Raw genomic sequence first — 20,751 nt, 5'->3', positions numbered from 1 at the left:
TTCTAGGGGAGAAATGTTTCCATTTTAATTTGTTTTTTGAAGATTTCCTTTTAGAGAGGGGAGGAAGAGGTAAGAAACATCAATGTGAGAGGGAAACGTGAACTGATTGCCTCCTGCATGCCCCCATTTGGAGACCTGGCCTGCAACCCAGGCATGTGCCCTGACAGGGAATCAAACCAGCGACCTTTCGTTTCACAGGCAGATGCTCAATCCACAGAGCCACACCAGCAGGGCAAAATCATTTCCTGTGCTACTAAAAAATTAAATATGTCTGTTTTTAGTTACCACATACTCCCAGAAAGAAGGCTTCAAAAGGCAAGGCTGAAGAAAGAAGGAAAAAATGCTTCAATTATTTTAAATTAAAACATTCTTAAGTCCTATGTCCCTTACTTTGATGTTCTTTGCAAAAATGGAAGAGGAACACGGCTTTTCCTAAGCTGTGAAGTGTCTGTTTTCACCCTCAATCTTGTGGGAGTGGCCCAGAAGGCAGCCTCGCCCAGCACTCAGTTTCCGACCTCCGTTTTCAGAAACGCCCTTAGCTTTTCCCTTTCAGGTTTCTGCCGTAAGTCGCCAGCACAAAACCTGCCTGTCACATTTTCCCAAGACGTAAACAGTGGCCACTGTCCTCCCAATTAGAAGCACCTTCACAGAAGTGAGCACTGTTTTTTGCCAGGTTTGATCTCGCGGCCCTGCCCCTTTAATCTTGGCGTTGGAGTTTCTTTTTTTACAACCGTGGCCTCCCGAGACGGCCTGCATGGGTCCAGTCCCAGGGCACTATCAGTTGACCGCCAATAATTAGACCCGAAAGGACAAAGAAGAGGGTCCGGCTTACTCTGCGACAGCGCTTGGGTTACGAGGCTGGGCGACGCACGCCCGGCGCTGACCCAACGCGCTCTCAGCTTCCGGGGCCTGCCCCGCCCCCTCTGGGCGAGCGCCCCACGCTTCGTAGTCTCTATGGTACCAACTTCCGCCGCTCTCCACACCTCGCGAGACTCCAGCGGCTTAGCAATGGCGAGACCGTGAGTGCCGCTGATAGGAGTCAGGAGAAGGGGCTGGGACGGGGCTCCGGCGAGATCGGGCAGTGGGAGACTCGGCAAGAAAGGGCCACCTGAACCGGAGCGGCGGCTGGGGGCTCGGGCCCCTATGGGGCCGGATAGCTGCCCGCGACCAAGCTTCCGCCTCTCCCCCAGATGCCGCGTCACTGCTCCGCCGCCGGCTGCTGCACACGGGATACGCGCGAGACGCGCAATCGCGGCATCTCCTTCCACAGGTCAGCGCGCGTGCGTGCTGGCTCACAAAGGTTGAAATGCGCCGGTGCCCGTTGTGGTAGCTTGAAGCTAGGATTGCGCGTGCGCCTTTTTGTGGTTGGGCGGAGGCTTGAACTTGGGGGTGGCAGAGGTTGAAGCGGGCTGTCCAAGCGGGACTGAGTCCAGACGGGAGAGAAAGGATGCACGTCCATCACCCTTGGATCCTCTGCTCTGCGACTCTTACCTGCTAGGTGACGCTGAGCAAATTGCGCCTCCTGTGAGGCCTCAATTTCTTCGTCTGTGTCTGGGTGGGTGGTGCTTAGCTGGAATGATTGAAGGGAGTACTCCTGGCAGCATGTGCAGGGCCAGCTCTTCATCTGAGGAGCTTAGGCATCATGGCCCCAGAGCTTCAGGCAGCCTGGGGTTCATAGGTTTGTGGTTTTACAGACTTCCCAAAAAGGACAACCCAAGGCGAGGCTTGTGGCTGGCCAACTGCCAGAGGCTGGACCCCAGTGGCCAGGGCCTGTGGGACCCAGCATCCGAGTACATCTACTTCTGCTCCAAACACTTCGAGGAGAACTGCTTTGAGCTGGTGGGAATCAGGTGAGCCTCCTTGCCAGCCAGCATTGGGGCATCTGTAGGGCCCATGAGGAGGTCCCTGGTGTACCTCACGAGGACAGGCAGGCCTAGTTTCAGGGATGGCTGCCTCTTCCTAGCTCTACCTCAGTTTCCTCTTCTGACGTGAGGACAGTAACACCCACTCCTTCAGGATGATTGTGCCAGTGACACAGGAGAAAAACATAAGCTTTTCCAGAGGGTGTTTCTCAGAACCCGTTTTCCCACCAAGTCCACAAATGAAATAATACTTTTTGACTGGGCAAGCCAGTTCTGGTGGAACTTTTCCATACACTTTAATTTTGAGGAGCCTTGCAGGGAAGAGGTTGGTGTAACTCTGGCTAACTTGGCATTCCCCAAACTAATGTTCTGGCACTGGGGAGTCTGCTCTGGGGTGCTGGAGGGCATTCTGACCAAGTCTCTGTGGGTCAGCTGGGGGTGGCAGTGCTTGTCCTTCTGTAATCCAGGCTGCTTTCCCCCACAGTGGCTATCACAGGCTGAAGGAGGGTGCAGTTCCCACAATATTTGAGTCTTTCTCCAAGTTGCGCCGGACAACCAAGACCAAGGGGCACAGTTACCCACCTGGTCCTCCCGACGTCAGCAGGCTCCGGCGATGCAGGAAGCGGTATGTGCCGTGGGTGGAGGTGTGCCCCACTCAACCCAGTTTTGAGGTACTAGGCTATAGAGTGTCTCCCAGCAGCTGTGGTGGACAGGGTCCTGAGCCTGTGGAGTGGGCTGGTGCCCTGGTCAGGAGGGCTGGTGAAGTAGGATCTGGCAAGCCCTTTACCTGACCTGTCAGTCTCTCGCCCCACAGTTGCTCTGAGGGCCGAGGGCCCACAACTCCTTTTTCTCCACCTCCACCTGCTGAGGTCACCTGCTTTCCTGTGGAAGAGGTCTCGGCACCTGCTGCTTTGCCTGCTTCCCCCACTGGGAGGCTGGAGCCTGGCCTCAGCAGCCCCTTCTCAGACCTCCTGGGGCCCCTGGGTGCCCAAGCGGATGAAGCGGGCTGCAGCACCCAGCCCTCACCGGAGCGGGAGCCAGAACGCCAGCCATCCCCTCTTGAGCCTCGACCTGTCTCACCGTCAGCCTACATGCTGCGCCTCCCACCCCCTGCTGGAGCCTACATCCAGAATGAGCACAGCTACCAGGTGGGCAGTGCCCTGCTCTGGAAGCGGCGGGCTGAGGCTGCACTTGACGCCCTGGACAAGGCTCAGCGCCAGTTGCAGGCCTGCAAACGGCGGGAGCAGCGGCTGAGGCTGAGGCTAACCAAGCTACAGCAGGAGCGAGCCCGGGAGGAGCGGGCACGGGAGAAGCGGGCTCAGGCAGATGCCCGCCAGACTCTGAAGGAGCACGTGCAGGATTTTGCCATGCAGCTGAGCAGCAGCATGACCTGAGCGAGGGGCCACTGGACTCAGGACTGACTGAGGGGCTGCCTGTCAGGGCTACAAGCCTCTTCCTCAGAATCCACCTGGAAAGGGACCTCATGTGAGCTGCATCCACCAGACCTACCAGGTGCCCTAATAAAGTGGATTCTAGCAGGCCCTGCATCTGGTTCAGCTAGGGGCTGGGGCCCCTTCCTCCATACTAGGCTTGTTCTGCCAGATGATGGCTACAGCCCCGAGAGAGCTCAGACCCTGGAGTCCAAGCTCTAGGCTATGGTGGGCAGAATCCCGCTCTTGCCCACTCTTCCGAGTGCAGCCCTGTGCCCCACAGGGTTCTGAGGGACAGGGTGGTGTGCATAGAGGCCAGGGGCAGCACTAAGCACCCGTCCGTTGGTACCGGAAATAGCTTTGACTTGAGCAAGCTGGTTTCTTTGAAGACATTCCCAAAACCCAGGCCAGACTGTTCCTTTGTGGGACACAACAGGCTCAGTCTGCACAGCCTGAGTTCTGGCCTGAAGGCCAGCCTCCCATTCACAACTGGGCCTATCTCATCTGAAAACAGACAAGAATGATTTCTGACCTGGGGTGGATATCCTTGGCAAGTAGTGAGCCCTGAGAAATGGCATTTCTGGTCCCTGGAGGTTTAGAGAAGTGGGGGAGGACAAAGCAGCAGTCTTGGCTTCAACCTGTTTCTCCATTTTTCTTCAACTTGACTGGAATTTAGGCATCCCTGCACCTGTAATCATGACAAACAGCTTAGTGCATGGGGCAGTTTTACCTGCACAGGTGACCTCACCCTGCTGGGCCACAACCATGCAGAACAGCTGAATTATTTCTAGTCCTGTGAACTGCTACACAGTGTTCTGAAATTTGCTTTTCAGAGCCCTTGATGTGTGGCTTCATTTATTCATGGCGTATCTAGGAAAGATCATCCAGTGGCGAGTTACAAGGGTCCCAACTGGTCCACTGCACAGCAGGGCTTACAGATCATTCTCCAGGGTTTCCAGGTTGGTTTTCTTCCCCGGGCTGTTTTCTGGCTTGCCTAGGGGTGTCCACCTGCCACTGGGGCTCCTCATCCACCTGCATCCACAGCCTTCTCATAAGAGCTGTGGAGTGGCAGGTGCCACATTTTCGTGGGACACGGAGGAAAGAAGTGAGGTCTAAGGCAGGGAAGAGATCACTCCCCCCTAAGTGGATTACTGGCAGTTGGAGAAGGGTCCGGGCAATTCTTACTCTCAGAAAGGGGGCAGAATGGTGCCTTCCATATTGGAGTGAAATCACATAGGGTCCCTGTTGGGGGACAGAGAAGGATGGGTTCCATCCCATGCAGGAGCCTACAGGGCAGTGGTGTGGGGAGGTCATCCCAGCTTACTCCCAGGAAGGGAGAAGCCAGCCTGGATTCCTCCACAGCCCCTTCCCCATGTGTCTAGGCAGCCCCAGGTAGGAGCTGGAAGTTGCTGACATGCATAGAGAACCAGGCAACACACCAATCCCACAATTGGGCCAAGTGGCCAGTCCACAGCTTTGGGAGAGCCGAGGGCTGAGGCCAGAGCCCACCAGTGGGGACCATGCCAGGAAAGTGTGAATAGTAGGGACCACTGCTGTGGCTTTAATGGAGGCATGTCTATGACAGAATACTAAGGGACAGGGATTGGGGGGCATCTCTGCTGACTTTTCCTTGCTGCAGTCCAGGGCCCTGATGCACACACAGGTGTGTGGGATCCGGAAGCCCCTCTGGAATCCAGACCCAGTCCAGAGTGATTGACCCTGTGGGCTGGGAGCTGACCTCAGGGCCCTTCACACCCCAAAATTCATCTTAAAAGGCATGAAAATTCATCTTGAATCAGACCACGTGCCCATCACTGTTGCCCACACACATGCTCCAAGTGACAGGAGTGGCCTTTTCATCAACCTTGGTGAGGGTGAGGGTGCTGTATGGGCCCTGCACTGGAGAGACCTTCACGGCAGGGTGGTGGCCAGATCCGTAAGCCATGCTGAGTCCCTGCCAGGTTGGGGCCCCAAAGCCAGCTCCCTGGTGAGCTCTCCCCACTGTTGGGCCCTGGCCAGGACCCCTGCCTTCTACTGTGTCATCACTGAACCCTAGCTTCCCATCCTAGGACGGTGCTGGCCAGGGGTCCTGCTTCATCATCTGCTTCCTGTGGGACCTGTGTCGTCGGCAGTGAAATGGAGCACTTGGAGCCCCTCATGTCCTCAGCTCTCTTCTGAGGCTCTGGGTACCTGTGCCTCAGCTAGCAGGTCTGACCACTCCGTCGCAGGCAGTTTTTGCAGGGGACAGGGCAGGCCTGGTCATTCTCCATTCATGAGCTGGCACCACCTGGTCCCTCATATGTCGGCGCCCAGCTCTGCACACTGCTTGTCGGAGATGTGGGAGGCCAGGGAGTCTATGATGTCGAGCAGCAGCTGCTGACTCAGGGAGCGCAGTGTGGGCAACTTGGAGACCTGCGGGAGGTGACCAAAAGGCCAGAACAGGATGGAACTAGATTCATGAGAGGGTTGGGAGGGCTCCACAGATGGGGTGAGGAGTGGCCAGTGGGTGGGTGGCTCTGCTTGCTTATCCTCAGGGCCCACTGCTGAAGACAGCCCAGTTCTAGGCACCCTCCCCCCACCTGCTGCTGTGGGAGAGTGGGCCCCGAGGATGAGGGGTGAGCAGCGAGTGCTGAGCCAGGAGGGCCCTGACCTTAGTGAACTGGTGCACTATGATGTGCAGGCAGTGCCGCTTCATGTCCAGAGCCTGCGTCTTGTCAGCCGCCTCCAGGATCTGGAACAGCAGATTCCTTGAATTGCTGCCCCACCTCTCACCCACCCGCCCAGGTACCAGGAAACCAGCAGGCACCAGGGGTACTACCTGCAGCACATTCTGCACCGTCACATTCATCTCCAAGTTCTGCTTGCAGTATGCCTGCAGCCGATTGTTGTAAAAGCCATAGTAGTATGGGGCCGCGAACAGGTAGCTGGGGAACTGGTTAAGGAGCTGCCGCCAAAGGAACTGTCCTCCCACACACCACCCTCCTCCCCAGGGAGAGTGCATCTGTAGCCTGGGCCTGCCAGGGGCAGAGAAGAGCTGAGACCGCACCTGCTCAGAAGCAGGGGACCTGCCCCACCAGGAGGGTCTGGCAAGGGCTCCAATCTGGGCAGAGTACTGACTTGATCTCTACACAGACTCTGAACCCCTCAGAGGTCAAAGGCCCCAGCAAGAACCAAAAAATACCACAGCACTTTCTCTCCAGGAAAACACCTATATGCATCTTTGCAGAACTGTCTGCAGTCTCCCAGAGCCCAAAAGTGCACCCTATACCCCATGTTCAGGCCCTCACTGAAGTGACACAATCAGGGATCATTCTATGTCCACTTGCTCACCTGTCACACAGAGCAATGACCAATCCCTTACTCTGAGCATTCATGAGAGTCAAGAATCCACCTGTCCCTCCTGGTTACAAACTCCTCAGTACTGGCTGACTAACTGTTTCAGAGAATTCTGGGAGAACACAAGGCACCAGGAAATCCTCCAGAAATCGCCCGGCCAAAATCGGTCAGTTGGGCCGCCCAACGTGGGTGCCAGGAGCCCGTGATGACCTGGGAGTGCCCTTGGGGGTGAGGATGCAGCGAGTCCTCAGGAGGCATGTTGACCTCACCATAGTAGATGTAGCGCAGCATGGACTCGAAGGCCTGCCTGCTGGGCACCATCTCCCCGATGGAAATGTTTACCTGCCCGTCCTCGGGCATGAAGGACCGGAACATGGCCTCAAAGTAGCTGCAGACAGGGAGTGGCAAAGGCCTGGCTCTCAGCAGATGCAGCCAGTGCCTGGCCCACATTGCCCAACAGCTGCACCCACACCCACCTGGAGCGGGCGGCCAGAATGGCCTTGTGGGCTGGCCGAGGGTGCCCATCCAGTAGCAGTGTGATGTCACAGAACTCGGCACCTGCCCCCTCCAGGTATGCCTTCATGTCCTGAATCAGAGATGTGCCTGCGGGGGACATGGAGGGACCCTGAGCAGGTGCCTCCTGCCCCTTACCCAACGCTGCTCCTGACTCAGGCCTCAGGGCCCGGGGGCACAGCCTCCTGCACATCTGTCCCTTCTGTGACCTTAAATGAACCTCCCCCAGACCAGAGGTCTCACTCTGGTCCTTGAGGCACCGCCAGGCCCTGTCCTGAGCTCCCAACACAGTCCTCAGGACTATCCACCCCTAGAGTCTGATCTCTCAGACTCAGCCCACTGAGCCCTTCTCTGGGTCTGTGTGCCCTGTGTGCCTGCTACGTGTCACCTGGAGCCAGCTGCCAGAGGCAGCACAGGACCCAGGGGGAGTCGGGGATGAAGGAGCCTGTGCCCTCCCTTCCCAGGCTAGGGGGAAACAGGGAGGCACTGGTAGCAGCTGAGGTCTGCAGGCTGTGCTCACACATCAGTGGGCCCCAGGCTTGGGTACCCGGAGAAGTCTGATGACTAAGCAGTGACCCTGAGCACATGGCTCACTTCAGAAGCTGTCAGACCTGATGTCATTCAGGGCAGGCACTCTTGCCAGAGAGGTGCCCCGTGTCCCCTCCAGAAATGGGCTCAGGAGGTTACTCGCCCTCAGGCACACAGACGGCTGTGGAAAACCCCATGGGCTGGGCGTACTTCCTTCACCTGAGCCTGAACTGCCTCCCTCTTTGCCCCTGTCCCTGTACCTGGGGAGCACTCTGGGGTCCTCCCCACACCCACCCCTCCACCCCTGCCTGAGGGTCTGGCAGGTGATTCCATGCCTCCCAAGTCTTGACCAAGATGAATGCCACTTGGCCAGCCACTGGCAGGGAAGGGACCAGGCTCCCTACCGATGTCCACGGGCTGGTCTGAGGGGGTACGGGGGGGCGGCTGCTGCTTCCGCCGAACAATCTCCACAATCAGTGGGGATGAGAGGTGCTCGAACTCCTTCATCATGATCACCTGGTTGAAGTGGGACTCCTTCACCACGAAGTTCAGACAGTGTTCCTGGGACAGACAGGCCGGGCAGGCGGGCATGGTCAGGCCTTGGCCCCAACAAGGCACCAGACTGGGCAAGGGGCTTGCAGCGGTGGGCAGGGTGGGCTGCAATGCACCTTCAGCTGGCCCAGTTGCAGCCTGGCGGCACTCTCGCACACAACCAGCACGTTCTGCAGGTCCACGGAGGCCTCGATGTACTGCCGACACAGCTGCTCCAGGCGGCACAGCTGGAAGCTCAGCGCCAACTTGTACACGTCCATGATGAGCAGCACGTCCTCCACATGGCCTGCACCCAAGAGCTCCCTGAGCCTTGCGGACCTCAGGCAGCAGGGAGGGGAGGATGGGGCCCAGGCTGCCCACCTGCAAGCGGGCTGCTCACACCCCCACCCTGTTCCTGCCCTGCCCCAGCCCAGGCAGACCTTTCCTCGGGTACTTGATCTTGTCAGTGTACAGGAACTGCATGAGCACCTCGAAGGGCCGGGCCTCAGCCTCTCGGATGGCCACGCGCAGCAGGGGTGGCCGGGCCCCGCCCACAGCACCACCAGGGGCCTCCCTGGGAACCAGAGCTGCCTCCTCCTCTAGCTTCTGTGGGAAGAGAAAGGGAAGCTCAAAAACACCCCTTGGATGCCCTTGGGAGGATCCATGCTCATGGAGGCGGGGCCAAGTGGGGCAGCACCTAACCTGGGCCAGTCGCTCCCTCGCCTGTACTATTTTCCTTCGGAGCCAGCGGCTTCGTGCTGTGACAATGGCCACGTGGCCCTGCACACACTCCTCCTTCTGCAGCAAGAATGACACCTTGGTGAAAGCCAGCCAGAGCAGGGACCTGGGGACTCCAGGCACCAGTGGGCAGCCAGCGTGTCTCTGGGAGCAAAGCCCCACCTCCTCCACAGTGGCCTCGGCTTGGCACAGAAAGGGCACCCACCTCACCCAGCACGAACTCCACGTCACAGAACTGGCGGCTCTCCCATAGCCGCCCGTAGTCTTCATGCAGTGTGCACTTGGGGTAACAGGAGAACTGCAGGAGGAGACCCAGGGTCACCAAGTGAAGACACTGTCACCCCTGGCTTTGCCCTCTCCAGCAAATGAGTGTCTTTGAAACCCAAATGCCAAGCCCAGCTCAGTCCAGCTCCCTCCACAGACTCAGGTGGCTTTCCAAGCCCCACTGGCTCTGCTGTGAGCCCTGACTCAGCCCCACCAGCCGCACCCTGTACTGAGGTTTCTGACTCCCTCAGCCTAGAGCCCCTTGCCCTGCCCCAGCAGCCAGGCTCCTCAGAAAGGCTGCCATCCCACTAGGTGCAGCCCTGGCTCTGGATGCCCCAGGACAAGCTCCACTGCTGCCCCCTGGGTCTCAGTTTCCACCACCAGGGCCCATTCTCCCTGGCTGGCCCCATGCAGAGCCAGCTCACAAGGTAGCCGCCTGCTCTGCAGGCCTGTGGGCCTCACCTGGAACCTGTACATCTCCCCGCTGCGGATGTTGTTGTCCACGGTGCCCCCGAAGATGTACATGGCGTCCGAGATCACAGCAGCCGCATGGAAGAGCCTTCCGCTGGGCAGCTGCGTGGACAGGGGACAAGTCGGCAGGGTGGGAGAGAGCAGGGCCAGGTCTCCAGCAGGGAGCTGCCTGAGGCCAGGAGTGGGCCATGTTGTAGGCAAGGATGTGGCTCCACTGGCCTTGAGGGAGGGGTCGGAGCAGGCCCTGAGACACAGCTATAGGCACAAGGCAGGAGGCAGGGCCTGGGTAGGTAAGCAGGCAGGATGGGGCCCTTGTGACCCACATGGTGGACACAGCAGGTGCTCAGTCTCACGTGCTGCAGCGACATGGCCTGGGCAGCAGGGCATGAGCTCCTGACCTCAATTCGCCATGTGACCCCAACAAGTACCTCTCTGAGCCTCGGTCTCCCCACCTTTGAGATGGGCTGCTCACAGGCCTGGCTTCAGGGGTTGAGAGAGCGGTAACAAGGGCATGGGCTCTCACCTCTGAAGCTGGCGGGGAAGGCTGCTTGGTGTTGGTGGTGCCAAAGTCCAGGCCAAATACGTCTCGGGACTTCTTGAAACCACCCCGATCCTCAGAGGGCAGGGCAGGCGCCTCCTCAGAAGTAGCTGCTCGCTCTGGCACCTCGGCCCCACCGACCTGGTAGGAGACATGTGGGCGCACAGCCAGTCAGCAAGGGCCAGGCAGGCACTACAGACGGCTCGCCAAGGGGACAGGTGGAAGCACGTGGGGAGAGCCACAGGATGCGGGCTGAGTCAGGGAGCTAGGAGAACACGCTCAGCACAGTGCGAACATGGTGGGAAGTGGAATCTTACAAGCCCACAGGCTGCAAGGTGGAGAATGGACAGAGAGACCCAGGGCCCAGGGTCAGGCCAGGGTGGGTGTCCAGGGCCAAGGGCATCCTGGCTTTGCTCCTGCTGGTTGTCTGGAGCCCCAGAAGCATCCTGGGGCTGTGAGGAAGGAGCTGGAAGCTGGTGGGTCAGGAACACACCCCAGGCCACAGGCCCTGGGACTCCTCAGCAACACCTGGCAGCGCTCACCTCGCTGTCCGAACTGGGCTGGACGACCTCCCAGGTCTGAAAGTCCACGTCATAGCAGTGTAGCTCATTGGGCAGAGTGTTGTCAGCTGCTCCCCCAAACACATAGAGGTGGCGGTCAAAGGCCACCATGGTGTGCCCGTAGCGCCGCTGGGGGGGTGGCGGAGAGCCCCGAAGCAGATGCTCAGTGGGGATGCGTGTCCACCTAGGGGTACACAGCACGGAACCAGTGCCCGGCAGGGGCTCCTGCTCCCCTGTGGCCTCCACCTGGCTCCCAAGTCCCCACCACTGCCACCACAGGACCAGTCTGCAAAGTGCCCTGCAACCCCTGGGAGACCTTCCCAGGCTGAGGGGAACCTGCGGTGTGTGCCCAGTGTCCCTCACCCCATTTCACTCTGGCACCGGCTCTGCCCACCTCTTCGTGTGGGGGGACGAAGGCTGCAAGCATGAGGCTGGGTAGGAGGCTGCTTGGGGGCTGGAAGGGGGCTGGCCTGTGAGGAAGGGGCACCACGCTGGCTCCACCCAACAGGGCCATCAGAGTCTTCCAGTACCAATCTGGATGCTGCTGGTGGCCAAGTGTCCTAGGGTTTTCTTCCTATCCCATCCCCTTCATCCCAAACTACAACCCAACCCCCAGCTCCGGTTTGGGCCCCTCACCTTGCTGCCCTCTGCCTTCTAGATACACCTTCCTCAGCCTGCTCCACAAGTACCCCCAGGCCCGCATGCAGCCCTCAGGCCCTGTTCTTGCCCTAGTACTGGCTCTTCCCTGAGGAACCCCTTGCAGATCAGCCACCTGTCCACCTCACCAGAGCCTGCATGTCTGCCCCAAACCCTCCCCATGCTGGGTTATGCCCTGCCTCTACCCATACCCCTCACTTCTCCAGGTCTTCTCCTGCCTGCTCTGAGCTCTCTGTGGCACCCACTGTCTTGAGGGCCAAGGTCAGAGTGGAGCAGCAGGCCTGTGTGCAGTGTGGCTCTCCTCCCAGCCTGACCACCCAGGACAAGAGTTGGCTGGGCATCAGCAGGGGCTCCCCTGCCCCGGATGCCCAGACTGCCTCCTCCCCAGCTGATACCCTGGCACCCAGGGTAGTTCCAAGTCCCCTCCTGAGCCTCCCTGACCTGCAGCTGAAACTCCAGTAAGTCCCAGATACAACGCCTGGCCCTGACCTTAGTCCCCATCACAGGGGTCAAGGGCTGGCCAGCAGTCAAGGTCAGCAAAGGCTGGGAGCTCTCAGAGCCCTTGCACCCCTCCAGTCTTCTGCCACCACGTGAGCTCTATGCCAGCCACATTTGTTACTGGTGGCACTGACCATGCCATTCACTCAGAGAGGCAGGCTGCCCAGGCCCTATCTTGCTGAGCTGCAGCCACACCCAAGGGGCCTGCAGGACATCTCTGGCCCAGTCTGTCCCAACACCGCACATCCCCGCTCCCGGGGGGAGGGCAGCTGGCCCTGCTTTATGTGGGAGCCCACGGGGATGGCTCCAGAGGAATGCATGGGGAGCTGGCTGAGGGCCCACCACTGGGGCACTCACATCTTGTCCTTAAATTCAAACTGGAAGAGGTTGTTGGTTATCTTGGCTCCACTCTGCCCTGAGAACACAAACATCTTGTCGCGGCACACGGCCACCGGGAAGTTGCAGCAGGATGGCGGGATCTCGCCGCTCTGGGCCACCTGTGGGGGCAGGAGGCAGCTCAGCCCTGGGCCTTCACAGGAAACCAGCACACCTGTCGGTGCGTGTGCTGCTGAGCTGAGACTGCTTTTATTCCCAAAGTTTCTTCTGTGCATGAGAATTCATGTATCACTCTTTGCAGAACGACCTAAAGCCCCACCTCACCCCCCTACATGGGGGCTGAAAACATTGTTAAAGGGGCAAGAACCCCCCAGGAAAAGAGCAGCCAGCAGGACAGCAGGTGGTACACTGTCCTCGCTGTGTTCAGGTTACACCTGAACCGCGTCAGTCACCATGACAGTCTGCCGTTCAAAGCGCAGGGCCTTTAGTCACCAGGTAACTGCCACTGGGATTCACTGTGAGGACAGGCAGGTCAGCAGGAAGGGCGAGGGAGGACAGGGCCAGGCTTTGGCAGAGGGGAACGTGACAGCCTCCACCCCTGCCCAGCTGGCCCGGCCGTCCTCAAACCTCTCACCTCCCGCTCCAGCACCCCATCCCCTGTACTCACATCCCTTCCTCTCCTTACCCTGGACCCCCTACACCCCTCACCTCCCTGTCTCCCCACAACCTCACCCCAGGCCCCCAGCCTCTTACCTCCTCCCAGCACGTGAGCTCTCTGTCCTGCAGGCCAATGGTCCACATGTCGTTCAGCCTGCATGAGGACAAAAGGGTCAGGGTGCCTGTCCTGGGGCTGGCTGTCAGGGTGGGCCTGGGCCTGGCCAGGAGGGAAGGCTCTAGGGAAGAACATCCCATCACTCAGGGACTGGTCCGGGGTCTCTGTGGCAGCCATGAAGCTTCAGTTGGGGGGCTGTGGGGGCTGCACTGAGCCCCTGTTGTGCCAGACCGCTACCAGCCCAGGCAGGAAGAGAGTGCTTGCTTGAAGAAAGGCCTCATTCTTGACATTTAGGGCAGGGGACAGGGTCAGCCACTCAGCTGATCCCTGGGGCTAAGAGAGGATTTCGGAAAGGCTATGCTCACAAAAATCACACTGTTTAGAGTTTCTATAATGCTGAAGTTTTGGGGAATGAGCACACGTTGCTTTTGTAATCAGAGAAATACAGCAAAGCCAATTTGCTAAAATAGGAAGGAAAATGCCTATAACATGCTTATGTTAAGCAAGAAGCCTGTTCTCGGCTCAGAAGCCGAGTCTGAGCCCTGCTGCTGCTGCCCACCTGCTCATTGCCCCTTTTAAGGTCATTCCTTGCCGTGGACCTGAGTATTCTCACCCCAAGATTCCTCCCCTCACCCCCCAGCTCTCTGCTCTGGAGACCTGTACGACAGCTGCACAGACTTGGTGGGGGTGTGCGGGGGCTTCATTCAGTGGCCATCACCCTCATCCTGCCTGTCTTCCACTTCCCCCCACCCCCTGTCCACACACCCACCCTCCCGAGGAACCCCCATCCTGAGTCCTCCAAGGCTAAGAACGCCCACTCTGTGTACCAGTACCCTGGGATGCTCAGAGGTGGAGTGCACGGGCCAGGCTACCACCTACCTGGCATTGCCATCGTAACCAGCAAAGATCCATAACTTGTCACTGTACACTGTGGCACCATGGGCTGACCTAGCGACTGGCAACCTGGAGCAATAGGTAGGGAAGGGATGAGGCCACCCAGTGCAGACCCGAGCCTCACACCCCCACGAGGATGGTCCGACAGCCATAGCCCTACAAGTCCTGCCAGGCCCTAGGACTGCCGTGTCCACATCTGCTGACACCGGGACCCCAGGGACTCTAGCCAGGGTATAACTGACAACACCAGGGGCTGAGCTCATGCGACACCAGGTCACCGATGAGGCATTCAGACATCCACAGGGCACACGGTCCTCTGCCAGCTGCTACCAAATATCAAAGGGGGTGCTCGCAAGGCAGGACCAGGGGAGCACCCATCACAGGACATTCTATCCTTTCTACTTTTGACAGGAGGCAATCTAAGAGCTGGGAGGAGGCTGAAAATGGGCTAACACCAGCTCCCAGCTCCCAGGCCTCTCTGGGCTTCAGGCTCTTCACCTGTAATGACCCCCAGAGTTTTCAGCAGTTTCTCACCGTCCTTCAATTTTCCACTCTGTCCACTGGCCAGTTGCAAACTTGTATTCAAAGAGGTCATTTTTATTCTTCAAGTTAGAATTGGAATAAATGTCCCCAGTGTAACCCCCTGGATAAAAAGAAAGAAACGGTCATACCCGAAGGCAGCATTGCAGAGTCCTCATATCTTGGGAGGTGAGGACACAATCTGACCCCATGGAAAATGCATTCCCGAACTCCCTCTGCACACCCCGGGAGCACCTGCTGGGTGCTTGCCTCTGTGCTGGGCTCTGGAAACACAGAGATCAGCAGGACCCCACTCCCTGTCCCTCATGGGGAGGAAAAGCCACCTTCTGGCTCTGTCACAGAGGCAGACCATTCCCACGCAGGCCAGGAAATCAGGCCGAGGGGCAGACAGAGAGAGGCCAGCCAAGTACAGCATGTGGGCCTGATGGGAGGGCAAGGGATCCTCGGCCTGGGAGGTAAGCGGCGGCTCACCAAAGACGAACATGCTGCTCCCATAGACCACGGCTGAGTGGTGGTAGCGGGGGGCTGGCGGGGTCCCAGTGGTGAAGGCCCTGGCAGGGGAACAAGAGGCAGTGAGTGTCAGCAGTGTTTTGAAGGTTAACACCTGTATTATTACAGACACTTTTAAGAAAGCTACCAATACGGAAAAAAAACCCTAGCACTAAAATTTATGTATTACTCCTTTGCCAAAAGCCACTGTCCATAGCTGGAGGTCTACCCCACACCTTCCTGGGCAAATTGTGCCTCTGAGTGACTTTTAAAAATGGAATGTCACAGTAGGTATTTTGTAATATGTTTTTCAACTAAACAGACTGTGAATAGGTCTTCAGGCTACTCTAGAATCGTCACTACCCCCTTCTCATAGCTGTACCGTGTTCTGCAGCATGGGCGGCCCAGAAATTTTACCTGCCAAGTTAAAAACCCATTTATACTGCTTTCTGGGGGCTGTTCCTTTTCAGTCTTATATGTAAGCAATTTTTAACAAAGAATTGAAAAGTCTTCAGAGTGGTTTTAAAAATGAATTTGTACTAGTGGCTGTGCTTTAAAATGAAGCGAGGGAGAAACGACACAATCATTTCTGTGGTGCTCCCAGTGCTGTCCAGGTCTCCTGGGCAGGAGGCAGGCGCGTGGAGCAATGCCGCCCCAGGTGCCAGGTTCAACCTCTGTGGGTCCAGAGTCCCAACATCCTCCTCCAGCAAGGAGGCAGTCAGACACCACCCCAGAGAGCTGCTGGGGCTGAGAGGGCAGCACGTAGAGCTCCTGCACAGAGCGTGGCACACAAGGGCCCCGGCAAACCTGTGCTTCTGCACAGATGGCAGAGCTCGAGAAGAAACCCAGCTACCTCCTAATCCCACAGCCTGTTTCTCCCACTCAGCTGTGAGCTGCTCCCAGGCAGGGGCTGGACTGGAGGGCACAGATGTGCAGTGCTCAGAAAGGGCAGGTGTCTTGTCCAAGGCTACAGGAGGACCATTTGCAGGCGGGAGGCCAGGGTCCACATGACCCACTGCCTGGCTGGGGTCTGCTGGCAGAGGCTGTGCTCCATGTGGTAGGGAGGGAAGAGGAGCCCCTACAGCAGCAGAGGCAACCCTAAAAGGACCCATCGACTGATGGCCCTCCAAGTTGGCTCTACCCCTGGCCTGGGAGACAGGCTTGGTGACTGAAGGGCTCTCCTGGGGTAGAATGTGAGGACCCACAACTGGATCAAACAGATCTCCCAATGGACAGGATTCGGAATAACAAATCTCAGTCACAGACTGGAAAAGAAACCGAGTGACAGAGGGACCACTGAGAGAGGCGCTGGGCTTCTCTCTATCTTTCCAGGAATGTGACTTTGCCAATAATCCGCCCAAGAGTGCCACCGAGTTCTAGGAGAAGAGCAGGGACCTGGGACTCAGGGGGCCACCCACCTGCACCAGGAACAGTCCTTCACATCAAACCTCAGGAGGTCGTTGAGCATCGTCTTCCTGAAAGACAGCCGGGGACAGGTGGGCTCAGTCCTGGCCTGCTCTGCAGGGCATTGCCCAGCCAAGACCCAGAAGATGGACAGAGCAGGCCAGGGGCTGGGCAAGTTGTTTTGGGTGGACTTAGCCAGGCCCAGACAACCAGGTGAGGCCCCAGGGACCAGAGAGGTGACCACAAAGGAAGCTCCTGAGCTGGTGGTGCAGGCACAGGGTCTGTCTGCCAGGAGTCAGAACCGAAGCCTGGCCTGGACCACCCCACCGCAGACTTGAGAGCCTGCACTTCACGCCAGGTCCCAGAATCCCCACTCGCATGTCTGAGTGTCCCCTTCTCAGAGGCTGTGCCACCACAGTGCAGACGCTCGCCCACAGCTCCGGAAAGGCCCCTGCCCTGCTCTCAGGTCTTCCTGCCACCTCTTATCACAAGGCCAGTGTAACAACTACATTAAAGATACAAGAAATCAGGGTGGCTGACACACAATACAATATACAGAGGATGTATTTATAGAATTGTACACCCGAAACCTCTATAATTTTATTAATCAATGCCACCCCAATAAATTCAATGAAAATAAATAAATAAATAAATGACGACAACAAAAGATACAATAAAACAGGAAACAAGTCCGCTGGCCACGGCACCACCTAACACTACCTGCCCGGTACCACCCAGCACCTGTCACTAAGGGGAAGAAGGGTGTCAGCCCAGCAGGAACCCAGCACCCCCCCACACGGTCTAGCTCGGTATGCACTGGAGGGCCCAGCTCTCCATCTGCATTTACAGAAAAGGAAGCAGCCTGGGAGATAAAGAACGTGTCTGAGGCTGTGCAACCAGGAAGCCGGGAGCTGGGAAGCAGAGGTGTGACAGTTAACTCCTCCCCTCTCCCATTTGCCCCACCACCACCACTACCCAACCCCCAGGGTTATAGGCCATCTTTTTTTTATTGATTTTGAGAAAGAGAAAGAAAGAGAGGAAGAGGGAGAGAGAATTGTTCCACTTATTTATGCATTCATTGGTTAATTCCTGTATGTGCCCTGATGATAGAACCTGAAACCTTGGCATATCGGGAGGACACTCCAGCCAACTGACCTACCCACCCAGTGCCAGGCCATCCTTCTTCCTACCCAGTCATTCTAAAATGTTACAACTAGATTGAGACAAATCTGTACCCTGTTTCTTAGTGTCGCATTGCAGCGAAAACATTTCTGCTTGTTGCTACAGTTCCTGACACAGAATACCTCTGGGGATGTTCCCAGCCACTGCCCTGTGATGGCCACCACACCTTTTCTGGTCTGGGGGATTCCCATTGAGGTTCCGGTAATGTCTTTATTTCACTCGTTCATGTGACAAACATTTGTTGAGTTGTCTGGGTGCTGGGATGCAGCCCCTACCCTGGAGGAGACAAGTAACCAACATCTGTATGCTCTGGGGTGAATGGAGCCAGAAAGAGGAGCAGGAGGGCAGGGGAGGGCCACTGATTGACCCAGTTGGTCTGGGTGGTCGGGGAAGGCCTCACCATGTGACTCCACTCACCAGTGATTCAGAGGAAGGGCAGCAGGGGGTGAGCAGGAGGGAACAGCCAGTGCCAGGGCCTAGCAGGATGCCTGGCACAATCTGAACACAGCAAGGCAGCGGTGCAGCCCAGTGCCGTGTGAGGCGAAGGCAGAGGAGCAGTGCGGGTGCACTGACTGCCAAGTGGGCTGGGGCTTTTAGTCAGAGAGGTGGAGAGACGTCTGCACGTTATCCACCAAGGAGGAACACACTCTGACTTGCATTTTCAAATGGATCCCTCTGCTTATTCACGGGGAAGAGATGGTGGGCAACACGGCTGGAAGCCAGGGGACCATGCCTGAGGAGGCTCTTCTGCCCATTCTGCAGGCCCTCATGGGATCCTGCCTACCCCATCAGTCCAAAGTCAGGTCCCCCAGGGAGTCCTGCGGGACTAAGGCTGTGGCACCAATCGGAGGCCAGCCCTTCCTAGCCATTAGGCCAGGTCCTGTGGTTGAGAGGCGGTGACAGGACTTATTTATGAGCAGGATGGTTTGTGTGCAAACACTGCACCCTCAACACAGGGAAACTTATGTGCTGAGCTCCTCACAGCCTTGTGGTCACTTGACCTCATGAAGCGCACAGAGCCACCCCATATACGGAGAAGGAGACCGGAGTGCAGTTAGTGTTCTTAAGCCACCTGCCCGAGCCCAAAGCCACAAAGATCTAACTTGAACTGAGCTCTGCTTGTCCAAGAGACCGAGCTTCTGCCCCACATCTAACAGGCTCCCAGCCTTCCCAGATGCCTGGTGGGCATCTCTGGTCTTTTCTGAACACAACAAATAAATGAAGGCAGGAAACCCTGTTCAGACACGGACCCAGTGATATTCTGCACCCTCTCACCTCCAGGCCATTGCCCACGCTGACCCCTCTGCTTGGCACAGTCTTCGTCTTTTACATGGCTCACTCTTACTCATCTCTCAGGTCATCAACCCTTCCACAAAGGCTTCCCTGACAGGACCAGACGCCTCTGTCCTGGTCCTGTGTCCGCTGCACCTGTGCCTGTGCCCAGTACCTGACACGGCCCAGCCCACACTAGGACAGCTCTTTCCTTCGGGGGAGGTTCGACTCCTGGGGAACAGATCAGAGGGAACCATGCCGGGGGGGAAGGAAACAGCTGCATAATCCGAGGGTTCATCCTGACCATGATCTTCCAGCAAAGGAAACCAGACACAGCTTAACTGGAAAAAGTTCGGGTGACAGAGGTGTGCTCACCAACAGAACATCAGGTCATTGCCAGGAGTTTATAGCAATGTGGGAAAACCCTTCCAAAAAATGTGGGAAATAAATAAAACTGCCCTCCATGCCTTCTCAGCTGCCATGTGACCATGTGGATGAGGCCCAGAGAGCAGTGTAGGGAAGGAAAAGTGCCTGGCAGGATGGCAGCCAGGACAGATGTGTTTCTTTCAGGGCTGTGTCTGGTCAATCAGAACAAGAGGAAAATTTCTGTGTCCTGAGCATGCGCTACCCACTAGATGCTGTGCTGAGGGCTTTGGGTGCAGGGAACCCCACAGACCAGGAAAACAGAGCTGAGTGCTTAACTGGCATTTGTAAAGAGAGCAGCAGAACTGCAGAAGCCCAGTACAAACCACCATGTTTCTCCCTCCCCAGTCCAAACACCCTGATGCTCAGACTCACCCATTGTCTCCACCGAATACATAGATGGCATCTTTATAGGCCACCACTGTGTGCTTGCTGCGCCTAGAAAGGAAGGAGAGGAGGGGAGCGGTGAGGCCAGGACCCTCCTGGGGGCACCCGGGGAATGAGACCAAGCGTCTGGGATGCCACAGAAGTTGGATAACACCTCTCAACTACCAAGATGAACAGAAACTTGTAAATTCCACCAGTACACCAAAACACTCTGCATCTGTGGACCTCTGATACTGGTCTGGGACTCTCTGGAATCCTCATCCCACTGCAAAGCACCCAGGACCTTGGCTGGAGACTCACAAACAAAACATAACTCTAGTACCCTGCCCCCCACTACCCTGACCCTGGCCACATGTCCGCACTGGGAACTGCCCCTCTCTCAAAATCCCCTGCCACAGAGCAGGGGAGGTAAAAGAGGGTAAAAGGGGGACAAATGGTGATGGAAGGAGACTTGACTTGTAGTGAGCACACATTACATAGATGATGTATTATAGAGTTGTACACCTGAAACCTATATAATTTTATTAAACAATATCACCCCCAATAAATTTTTAAAAAGAAAGAAAAAAAAACCCCACGAAAACTGCCCTGGGCATCGTCCTGGACACCACCACTCCTCTCTCGATTACCATATCCCGCCCCGGCCTCGCCCCTGGAACCCTCCATGAAACCCTCTCAGACACCCCCACCCCCAAATTCCCTGAATCACGCCGTACCGAGCCCCCACGAACTCGTCGCAGGGCGGGAGACGCCGCCAGCGGTGCACCGTCTCGAAGGGCCCGAAGTTGAGCGTCAGGTACTCGACACTGTCCGAGCAGCTGTGGTCAAAGTCCACGCTCGGGGCTACCTTGGACCGCACGCCGCTCGCCAGCGCCCCGGCCCCGATCGGGCCCCCCGAGCCGCCCGTCCCAGCCATCCCGGGTCCACGTCCGAGCGGTCACCGTGCTTGCAAGACGTGCGGCCACCGCCCTGGGTCGCCCAGAGGGACTGCATTTCCCGGCGAGCTCCGGGCCGAGGGCGAGGACTTCCGGCTCAAGCGGAGCCTCCCGACAAGCCTAGCGCGCCTCGCGGGCCTGCGGGCGGCCCGGCACCTGGAACCTGAGGTTGCGGCAAGTGTCTAACCTTC

At 57.5% G+C, this 20,751-nt stretch overlaps 2 protein-coding genes across 4 annotated transcripts; one reads left to right on the top strand and one right to left on the bottom strand.

Moving 5' to 3' along the window:
• The first annotated feature begins 952 nt into the window (after window positions 1-952).
• THAP7 (THAP domain containing 7) lies at window positions 953-3,403 on the top strand. 2 transcript variants are annotated; one of them, XM_045819749.1, is made up of 4 exons: window positions 955-1,270; window positions 1,695-1,850; window positions 2,347-2,487; window positions 2,677-3,403. In XM_045819749.1, the coding sequence occupies exons 1-4, from the start codon at window positions 1,191-1,193 to the stop codon at window positions 3,254-3,256; spliced, it is 957 nt and encodes a 318-aa protein (XP_045675705.1). In that variant the 5' UTR covers window positions 955-1,190; the 3' UTR covers window positions 3,257-3,403. The 2 variants fall into 2 exon arrangements, with proteins under 2 accessions (XP_045675706.1, XP_045675705.1); XM_045819750.1 differs by lacking the exon at window positions 1,695-1,850 and having other exon boundaries at window positions 953-1,270.
• Window positions 3,404-4,113: 710 nt separating this feature from the next.
• LZTR1 (leucine zipper like transcription regulator 1) lies at window positions 4,114-20,664 on the bottom strand. Of its 2 annotated transcripts, none has more exons than XM_045819741.1 (21): window positions 20,342-20,664; window positions 19,614-19,676; window positions 16,376-16,432; window positions 14,940-15,019; window positions 14,463-14,571; window positions 13,914-13,997; window positions 13,016-13,073; window positions 12,284-12,423; window positions 10,754-10,955; window positions 10,197-10,352; window positions 9,665-9,775; window positions 9,144-9,236; window positions 8,903-8,998; window positions 8,641-8,806; window positions 8,338-8,507; window positions 8,074-8,230; window positions 7,105-7,231; window positions 6,867-7,016; window positions 6,111-6,216; window positions 5,943-6,023; window positions 4,114-5,704 (listed from the first exon to the last, which is right to left on the bottom strand). In XM_045819741.1, exons 1-21 carry the CDS (start codon window positions 20,539-20,541, stop codon window positions 5,588-5,590), a joined length of 2,523 nt encoding a protein of 840 aa, XP_045675697.1. In that variant the 5' UTR covers window positions 20,542-20,664; the 3' UTR covers window positions 4,114-5,587. The 2 variants fall into 2 exon arrangements, with proteins under 2 accessions (XP_045675697.1, XP_045675698.1); XM_045819742.1 differs by having other exon boundaries at window positions 8,641-8,803.
• Between the last annotated feature and the right edge of the window lie 87 nt (window positions 20,665-20,751).

Source organism: Phyllostomus hastatus, unplaced genomic scaffold (genome assembly GCF_019186645.2).
Source record: "Phyllostomus hastatus isolate PE091 unplaced genomic scaffold, TTU_PhHast_1.1 phas_scaffold_387, whole genome shotgun sequence".
In the NCBI taxonomy this organism is placed as follows: Eukaryota; Metazoa; Chordata; class Mammalia; order Chiroptera; family Phyllostomidae; genus Phyllostomus; species Phyllostomus hastatus.
Note: the sequence above shows the minus strand (reverse complement) of the source record. Positions and strands in the feature narration are given on the sequence as shown.

Excerpts from the sequence above, each read along its gene's own strand:
- THAP7 (XM_045819749.1), top strand. The coding sequence starts at position 1,191 with ATGCCGCGTCACTGCTCCGCCGCCGGCTGCTGCACACGGGATACGCGC. Across the intron at positions 1,271-1,694 it reads CGCGGCATCTCCTTCCACAG|ACTTCCCAAAAAGGACAACC; the intron begins GTCAGCGCGCGT and ends GTGGTTTTACAG. Across the intron at positions 2,488-2,676 it reads CTCCGGCGATGCAGGAAGCG|TTGCTCTGAGGGCCGAGGGC; the intron begins GTATGTGCCGTG and ends CTCGCCCCACAG.
- LZTR1 (XM_045819741.1), bottom strand. The coding sequence starts at position 20,541 with ATGGCTGGGACGGGCGGCTCGGGGGGCCCGATCGGGGCCGGGGCGCTG. Across the intron at positions 19,677-20,341 it reads GACGAGTTCGTGGGGGCTCG|GCGCAGCAAGCACACAGTGG; the intron begins GTACGGCGTGAT and ends CTTCCTTTCTAG. Across the intron at positions 8,999-9,143 it reads TGGAGTTCGTGCTGGGTGAG|AAGGAGGAGTGTGTGCAGGG; the intron begins GTGGGTGCCCTT and ends TTCTTGCTGCAG.